General features: G+C 40.4%; 1 protein-coding gene across 1 annotated transcript; it reads left to right on the forward strand.

Moving 5' to 3' along the window:
* The first annotated feature begins 345 nt into the window (after positions 1-345).
* On the forward strand, positions 346-9,517 carry LOC138708037 (zinc finger BED domain-containing protein 6-like). The gene has a single exon (XM_069838153.1). It carries the CDS (start codon positions 3,408-3,410, stop codon positions 4,548-4,550), a length of 1,143 nt encoding a protein of 380 aa, XP_069694254.1. The 5' UTR covers positions 346-3,407; the 3' UTR covers positions 4,551-9,517.
* Positions 9,518-10,139: the final 622 nt, after the last annotated feature.

Below are 10,139 nucleotides of genomic sequence, written 5' to 3' on the forward strand. Positions count from 1 at the left end.
TAGTCTTTCTCTTAGTTCTCCAATTACCAAATAATGGTCAGAATTACTGTCTGCCCCTCTGAAGGTTCGAATGTCTACTGTACTAGTATGTCTCCTTTTATCTATCAAGATGTGATCTATCTGGTTATGTGTCAATCCATCTGGAGAAGTCCAATTAGATTATGTATGTCCTTATGGGGGAATGTTGTACTTTTAACAATTAAATTTTTTGATGTGGCAAAGTTGACTAACACAAAGCGCTATATACAAAACAAAATTATCAGTTCACAATTCGTTCGCCTTGGCTAGTTCTTCTAGCTCACTGTCACCCTTGGTAGCGTAGTTGGTATAGCACTGGCCTTCTATGCTCGAGGTTGTGGGTTAGATCCTGGCCGAGGTCGATGGCATTTAAGTGTGTTTAAATGCGACAGGCTCATGTCAGTAGATTTACTGGCATGTAAAAGAACTGCGGGACAAAAATTCCGATACACTGGCGACGCTGATATAACCTCTGCAGTTGCGAGCGTCGTTAAATAAACCATAATTTGAATTTCTAGTTCATTCAAGTTCACTGTACGTCGAACCCAAGCCTTCGGATACAGTTCACTGCACTTCGAACCCAAGACTTCCAGAGACAGTTCACTGCACTTCGAACCCAAGACTTCCGGACGCATTGTCTTCGCCTGGACGCTGCCACAGTTACTCAAATTCACTGCACCTCGAACTCAGATCCACTGGATACGTCTCCGCTAACTAGCTCTCTCACAGATAACTGACTTCGAAGGGTGCTCGCTCTTTTATTTATTAAATCACACGTTCTCGTATGTTTTGTGTCGCGAAGCCTCCAGTTTTCCACAACATTCTACTTCCAGACGTTTCCTCTGCTTCATGGCTCGTAGCCTTCTTTCTCCTTGCCGCGCCATGCTTCTGTGTCCGCCGAAGCCCGAGCTCGGCGTCCCCGCGCTCTCGTCCCTGCCAGTCGCGCGCGAAACTCCCCGACGCGACCAGGTCCTCCAATATGGCGCCACATTGCTCCCTCCTTAGGGTTGTACGTCCCTAACAGTCCCCTGGTAAGCCACTAGTCGGTCCAGGTGCACAACAACATCATCTTCCCTCGGGGTTGTCGCTGGATGCGGTACACCACGTCGTTGATCTGGGTTACCACGCGGTAGGGTCCAACCCAGGCACTCTGCAGCTTTGGTGATTTTCCTTTGGTCCTGGTTGGTCGATACAGCCAGACCAGGTCGCCCTCTTTGAATCCCGCAGAGTTGGCTAATCTGTCGTAACGCACTTTCATCCTGTCGCTGGCCATCTTGAGGTGCACTCTAGCCAGTCTCAACTTCTCGGTCAGTTCTGCCACGTAGTCAGTCGCTGGCTGGTCGGTGCACTAAAGAGCAGATCACAGGGCAGGTGCAGCTCTCTTCCAAAGACCATGTTTGCTGGTGTCAACCCTGTTGTATCGTGGACCAAAGCTCTGTAGGCCAAGAGGAACAGTGGGACTCTGGCATCCCAGTCTCGTTGATGGTTGGACCTTCCACAAGTGCTCTTCCACGGTTTTGATGTAGCATTCAACCATGCCATCAGACTGCAGTTGTAGGGGAGTGGTCCTGGTTTTATGCACCCACAGACTCTCGAACAATTCTCTCATCAGTTTGGATTCGAAGTTGCGCCCCTGATCACTATGCAGTTCCCAGGGCACACCAAATCGGCAGATGAAGTTGTCAAGCAGTGCATCTGCCACCATCGAAGCCTCTTGGTTGGGAATCGCGTACACCTCAGGCCATTTTGTGAAATAATCCATGGCGACTAGCAGGTAGCGGTTTCCTCGATCCTTGGCCGGGAATAGTCTCAAAAGGAGCTCCCACGTACTGCTGCATGGCTCCCCTGCTGAGTGTCTTTGGTCCGCAACTGGCTGCACATGTGTCGCACATTCGGCACCATTGTTCCGTGTTGGTTCTATGATGCAGCCAGTAGAACCTCTGTCTTAACTTGTCCTGCGTCTTGTTGGCTCCCAGGTGACCTCCAGTCACTCCAGCATGAGTCTCCTCCAGCACTTCCTTCACCTTGTCCTGGGCAGGATAAGTTGTTTTATTCGGGTCCTACCATCGGCCGACTCCCAAATCCCTTCAGGATACAGTCCTGGACCATCAGGGATTCCCACTGGGCACAGTAGCTCTTGTAAGTGGTGCTACGGTTGGCGATATCGGCCCACACTGGTCTCTGACCGGACTTCACATCATGCAGTAGCTGGTCAATGTTTGGGTCCTCTTAACTGCTCCCTCCTTATTGCGGCGTTATCCCATCCTGGGCTCGGCTGGGCGGTGATTGCTCGGACTGTGTAGGCACCATCTCACTCTTCTACTTTCAGGCAGTGTCTGCAGCTATCCAGACATGGGCGTCGGGATAGGACATCAGCATTGGAATGTTTCTTCCCTTGGCAGTGCTTGGAGGTAAAGTTGTATTCCTGCAGGCGTTGGACCCAACGGGTGGTCTGCCCCTCCAGATTCTTGAAGCCCAATAGCTAGGTGAGTGCAGAATGGTCTGTCCTCAGAAGGAATTCCTGGCCATATAAATATTTGTGAAAATGCATCAGGGCTTCCACAATGGCAAGAAGTTCTCTATGGGCCACACAGTAATTTCTTTCAGCTTTGGAGAGTAGTGATGGGTCCAACCAACTCTTTGGCGCGAGCTAGCTCGTCAACTCGCACTCTCAAGAGAGAGTCGTACAAACGAGACAGTTCGTTCGCAAGCTGGCTGGTAGCTCCTTCGTTCGCAAGCTGGCTGATGGCTCGTTCGTTCATGAGCTGGCTGGTAGCTCCTTCGTTTGCGAGCTGGCTGCTTAACATCTCGAAACAGTTTCATTCGAAGTAATTCAAGCATACAGTAAGAGATGGCGTGGCAGTGCACTTCCTACTAATACATCCACACGGTCTGGTGCTCCACTTCGAAACAATCTCACCCTTCTGTAAGGGTGGTGTGCAAAACCTCAGTCTCGGCAACCTTTTACAGTTTTGCATTAAAATCAATTTTAATAAATTAACATTAGCTTGCGATTATTCTAAAATTAAGAGTCTTTTGAAATTCATCGCTGTCTTTCCCATAAAATTCTTATTTAATATTTAAATAATTGCTTTAAGAGAGAAATATTCAATAAAACAAAGCAGAACATATTCACTATTATTTCATATTTTAGTTATCCTTATCCACAAAAAAATCCTCAGTATACAAAGAAAATCTCTTTGTCAGAGGAATAATTTTTTCTTGCTCATTTTTGTATACCAGTTTCTCTTAACTAAGTATACAGCAGTGTTTTATTGTTCATTGCAACGTATTAATTGGGCATCGTTTATACTGTGTGTGACTGTGATAAACTATTAATTTTTTTCGTGTGAATTGTGTTAATTTTAATTTATTATATTAATTTTATTATGTCTATTACTATCTTCTGTTTTGCATTAATGATGGCTACCAAACGCACTAGTGCCATTTGGAACTATTTTGTTGATTTAGGCAATAACAGAGCAAAATGTAATGTTTGTTCTAAACAAATTTCTTTCAAAGGAGGCAGTACATTCAATCTGTTGCGACATTTAAGAGCGACACATCCAACAATTTCCCTACCAAAATCTCGTTTGGTACCCGCACATGAAGAGAACACAGATGATCCTGGAGAACCCTCAATTGCACCGACTGAAGGAAATTCAAATATCATCTCTTCTTTGGCACCTCCATCGACGTCTTCGCCTACTATTCCAACTCCTAGACGGCCCCAGACTCAAGAAACAATTACTATCTATTTACATAGACCTCTCTCTAACAGAAAGAAGCAGGAAATAGATTTTTCGCTTGTAGAAACAATAGTTAAGAATTACCTACCATTTCAAATAGTGGAAAATCCTTCATTTAGAAAATACTCAACATTGCTAAATAATTCATACAAACTACTTACCCGAAAAACAGTTACAAATGTCCTCTTACAACAAACCTGTGACATTACAAAAGGAAAAATTAACCAGGCGTTAGAGGCATCAGAGGCTGTAACTTTGACAACTGACGGCTGGACATCATTCAGCAATGAAAGCTATTTATCTGTCATGGCACATTATATAGGAAAAGATATGGAAATGAAGTCCTCCCTATTAGAGAATTTCGTGTACAGTGAAAAGCACACTGCTGAAAATCTGTGCAACGAACTGAAGAGGGTCGTGAGAGAGTGGAGAATTGAAAATAAGGTGGTAGCTGTTGTGTCTGATAATGTGGCCAATATCGTAGCTGCAATAAGACTGACAGGATGGCGACATGTACCCTGTTTTGCTCATACACTTAACTTGTTCGTTGATTCCGGGCTTACATGTATTAGAGACATAACAATGAAGGTTAAAAGAATAGTGGAGCTTTTTAAAAGAAGTCCTCAAGCTTCGGAAAAGCTAAGGAAAACGCAACAACAGTTAGGAGAACCAGTCTTAAACCTGAAGCAAGATGTCATCACAAGGTGGAATTTCACCTATGATATGTTAGAGAACATAGTTGCAGTGAAGAATTCATTGATGTCAACAATAGCAATGAACTAGCCTCACATTACAAACATCACTAGTGATGACATTGACATTATTCAGCAAATGTGAGAAGTTCTGGAAGTTTTTAAAGAATGCACTACGAAAATGAGTAGTGAAAGCCATGTCACCATTTCAAAAATCATTGTTCTGTAGGCTGCCTTAAGAAAATGGTGTGGAAACTTCCAGGAACAGCCAGACAGTAACAGCCAGGTGAAAGAAATGACATTGAAGATTACAGAAGGAATTGACAAGAGGTTCAAGGGAGCTGAAGAAAACAGAATTTTTTGTGAGACTACACTGCTCGACCCCCGCTTCAAAATGCATGGATTTACACACAGTAGATTTTCAGACAGGGCAAAACAGTGGTTAATCGCTCATTGTGAAAAGTCCCATCACAATACTGCTACCAGGTCAGTCACGATCCCACAAATCAAACTTTCTCCCACGAAGAAATCAAAATTCTGGCATGACTTTGATGAAACTGTTGTCCAACTAGTTCAGATCCCATCCCCGAAGGTTGCTGCCATCACAGAAGTGGACTCCTTTCTCCGAGACCGTCTCGTGCCAAGACCATCTAATCCTCTTAGATGGTGGGACCAAAAAGGAACGACATACCCAGCACTCTTTGAACTGGCTAAAATGTGTCTCTCATTGTTGCAACTTCTGTCCCTTGTGAAAGAATATTTTATAAGGTAGGCCAAGTAATAACAAAATGTCGAAATCGTCTTGCTGGAAAAAAAGTTTTCCAGATTTTATTTTTAAATTCCAATTTGTAAGTGATACTTTTGTTTCCTGCACATTTCATAAATCTAGGAGTTACTGTACACCACTGTGCTTTATGACCAAACGATTGGCATCAGTAGCATTGAATTGTTCCTGTTTTTCCAATATAAACTTCTATGGTAACCCGATAATGTAATAAACCACGAAGTCCTTTGATATCAGGAATGTTGTCAATATTATTGTGATAGCCCATAATGATAGTTTGATCAATTCGTGTTGGGAGTCTGTTCTGATTGATTTAGTAAGCTGTCAGATGCTTGTAATGGGATAGTTCAGTGCAAGTAACTCATCTTTAATTTCGTCTGACTCTATTGTAGGGGGTAAACCCCTTAACATGACTTTGTGGATCTGTTTGTCTTGTTGACCGTATGTAAAGTATTGGTATTTGAATGATCGCTGTGTAGTGCTGTTGAGTATTTGTGAATATTTTCAAACCTTATCTTGTGTACTGAAACTCGATGTTTTGTATAAAATTTCCCAAGGTAGTGTGAAGTTCTTTTGTAGGCACTTTTGTTACGAGTACAATAGGAGACAGTTTGCATGTGGTGGTTGTTGGTTGGCTTGATTTGGCCTTAACTCCAGATGGACCTGGTTGATTTATATTTGTTTTCTCTGTTGAAGCAGTAGTCGGTTGGTCAGAAGCTTTGCTAAGTGATTCTGGTGCATTTGGTGTTGTTTCTGTTAATGATTCATATTGGTTTGATGTAGTAATTGTGAAAGTAGGTTGGGTTCGTTGTGTTGCCGTCTTTTTCGGTATTTGGTAGTCATTTCCATCTTTCAGATGATTTCTTTTATAAGGTTGAATAGTGTAGAGTTGTCCTGTCCAGTCGATGATATAAATGTTCCAGGTTCTGGAGTTGCTTGAACCATATGTTCCGATGCATTATCTACCACAGCAAGAGTATAAGTCATGTTACCTGAATTCAGATTGGCCTCGACAGGAAGAGTGAGTATCTCCATTGCTGAATTTTCCTGTAAATCTATGTAGATCTTGTTTGTTTCTTTCAGTCCTTGTTGTGAAGTGTCAGCCATTACGTTATCCATATTTGGCACTGGGGTCGGTGTCCGGAAAAACCACACTATTACGAATTTATAGTGAAACACTTATTAATTATGTATTTATAAGAGTGATTACAACATAATGAAAATAAACTTTTGAGAATAGAACACTAGTTTAATATATCGTTGTAATAGATTCTTAACTATAAGTCTACGCGACGTACTAACAGACTACTCCCTACGATAGCACGATTGTGTCTGGGTGGCAGCAAGCACTAGACACTGAGGAGTAAGTCATCAGGTGACCAGCAGGTGGCAGCAAGAGAGTGCACAGGGAGAAGCTGCAGCCATCTTTCTTCCACTCGTTTCTGAGGTGTGCTACGGGCTGGACATGACACGTGTGTGTGTGTGTGTGAGCTGTGTATGAAGTGGCAGTCATTGTTGAGCGACATAGTCAAGCAGTAGGAGCAGAGTTGTATTAAATCAAATAATTCTGAACTCAAAAGGTGTCTAACAATATGATGCATAATTCTGTTTATGAGGTATTTCGCCAGTATTTTCCTTCCTATGGTTAGTAGGCTTATTGTTCGAAACTTAGAGGCATGTAAACTGTTTTTCTTCCTGTGTTTTACTACAAAAATTAACTTTGATTTTTTTCCAGCACCTTAGAAAGCATATTTGCCTCAAGCAACTATTGTACACTTCCATTAAGAAGGTTGGAACTATATTGAACACATGGAGAATTCTTCTGTTCGTAATTCCATATGCTCCTGGGGCTTTGTTGTGATCAAAGTTTTCCAAAACTTCTCTCACTTCTTATTGAATGAACTCCAAGTCATCGTCTGTTTCTGTGGGTTCACTAGGCTATTCTTCTAATATGTGTGTGATAATATCATTTGTCTTGTTGTCAATCAGTATTAGGATTAGGTATTCTTAATATGCAGTTTGTTTCTTCTAGATTTGTAGTTAATGAACCATTAGGTTTCTGCAATGTAGTCGACAATGTACTGTTTCTATTTTTTTCCCAAAGGAATTTTGTAAACTTTGTTCCAGTGATTTGTTGACGAAGTTATGCTATAGTATTGTTTCCCCGAAGTTATTTTCTCTCTTTCCAGTCTAGCTTGATATTGCTTTCTCCCATCCGAATACTGACTTCTACTGTGTTCTCTTAGTACCTCGTGAGATTTATTATTATGATGTACCGAAGTACATATGATATTTCTGAGCAGAAATTCTGCGTTATCATATGAGGAATGTTGGGTGGAGCGGAGAAAAATTCTCTCTGGTACCGGGACTCGAACCCAGGTTTTCAGCTGTGTGTGCTGACGCTTTATCCACTAAGCCACACCAGATTGAATCCCTTTCAGTTTAAATTCCACCTCTCAGTTTTCATTTTGTGGCCAATCCTCGTGCACTGTGTCACAGATGTGTGACAGTGACACAATGTCCAACACACTATGTGCAGAGGTGCACTCGTTACGAGTGACTAAGTGCCCAGGATCCAACTGAATGAGCACCATCTTAAATCACTAAGTGATTATTTTATGCATATCATATTATTATGATATACCAAAGTACATATGATATTTCCGTGCAGTAATTCTGCATTATCATATTATCCACTAAGCCACACAGGACTCCAGTTCTGATGCCGGATTGAATCCCTCTCAGTTTAAGTTCCACCTCTCAGTTTCCCTTTTGTATATGATAGGTAAGACTCTTTACTTTACATGAAGGAAAATTAATGGAAACAATAAATAATATATAATTTGATTTTAAAAGTTCAAGGGGGGATTTAACCCGGTAACCCACCCTTGCATACATTCCTGGTCAATATTTACCTCCAGGAGTTTGTTGCACCGTCCTGCAATTTCTTCACTCAATATGTCGATGCTCTCGTTATTTCCTCATTCCACCAATAGCTTTGTATTCTTACAGCTTTTAGGTTTCTTATGCCAACATTTAATTTTGTTGGATTTATATTGCATTTGAGCAATATTTTCGTTACATTGGTTATCTCAATCTGTTTTGATGACAAAATTATTTTGTATTTATTTTCGTTGGTACAATTCTGAGTATCATTTCACAGCATATTCAGGAAGTTTTGCGGTCTGTCAGTAGATAGAAGATTCCTCCTCATACCACCCATATTTAAGAAGCTCTGCTCTTCCCCAGCAGGTGCAACATGGCTACAAGCAGTTACACACTGCACATCTACATGTCTTCATCTTGGAGCAGTTTCGTCCACACAGCTTGAGCTGACTGATACTTGTGTTGAAAATTGCAGTTGTATTGATGTAATCATTTAATTTTTTATGTTCTACAGGGACACTGAGCCTGACTAGATCAGTCTTTGGGCCAGAACATTTTCTAGTGCAAATTGAGATGAAAGTTTTTACTACAATAAACTTCTTAAACTATGGTTCAGCGCAGGCTGCAGCGACCTGCACTGACGTTCATCATTCTGGATTGACGTTTCTTGAAATTGACAATGATGATCGTCGTTGAATTAGAAAACGAATGACGATAACACAATATGGCTGCAAAACAGCATATTTAGCAATTTCTCACAAATAGATGATGAAACTTTAATTAATCATATTTCCAGTCATCCTGCCCTGTACAATATGAGTTCCAAAAATAGACAGGTAACAGTAAAAAGAAAATGTTATGGAATGAAGTTTGTGAAATTGTAGGCAAGATTGGTAAAGTATCTGTATTTCAACACAGGTTAATTATTGTAAAAATTGTTATTAGAAGAGAAAAATTCGCTCCAGCGCCGGGGATTGAACCCGGATCCTTGGTTCTACGTACCAAGTGCTCTAACCACTGGGCTACATCGAAGTTCAATCCACAGCACCGGATCGAATCCCCCTCCTCTAGTGTTTATCCTTTGTGGCCTTACTCCATGTTCGACATATATGTTGACATATTATATTAAGTCAACTGCCCTTATACAAGGAGCGCACTCAATTGAGTGACTTGGTGGTCAGAATTCCACAGTATATGCACTCTTGGGTGAAGAATCTACGTAAAGATTAATTTATTAATTACTGTAGGACGAAAAATTAATCTTTACGTAGACAGGTTAAATCTATGTATGTACATTGCAATACATTAGGGAAAGAATAATTAAAATATTACATATTTTTAAAGTAAGTGTTTATTAAAAAAAAAAAAAAACTGAATTTAGTGTTGTTACAGCAGGGACGTATAGGGAATATCTTCCCCGAAATTCTAACCTTTAATAATGACGATTAATGTAACCAATTAGTTGAGATTATTTTAAAATCCTAATGGAGTGTATTCTAGAATTACTTTTAAGTTGAATAGCTTGGACAAAAGCTTGAATATGATATGATATGATATGATATGATATGTGTGTGTGTGTATCCAATGCCCACCCACTTCACTTCATCTCTGCATTCCTCATCTTTCACTGTTGCTACCTCTCGTCACTGGAACTCTCTGCCACCTGAAGTTAACGGTTGCCGAACATTGAAATCTTTCAAATCCAATTTAGAAAATTATCTTATGATGAGTTGCCAAACTAACTTACTCTTATGACAAGTGTTCACATTTTTTTTCTGTTCTAGTGATATTAACTGATTTTATATTTTTGTTTTCATATTTTCCGATAATGGTATATCTATAATGTGATAAGTTGAGCTATATATAATCATAATTTTCCTTACTGTGTGTACTTAAAAATATTGTATTCATTGTATGCTTTGTACTGCACTATTTTATTACTACTATTAGTATTATTATTATTATTACTATTCTTATTTTTTATCATTATTATTATTATTATTATTATTA

The sequence above is a fragment of the Periplaneta americana genome, chromosome 10 (genome assembly GCF_040183065.1).
Source record: "Periplaneta americana isolate PAMFEO1 chromosome 10, P.americana_PAMFEO1_priV1, whole genome shotgun sequence".
NCBI lineage: Eukaryota > Metazoa > Arthropoda > Insecta > Blattodea > Blattidae > Periplaneta > Periplaneta americana.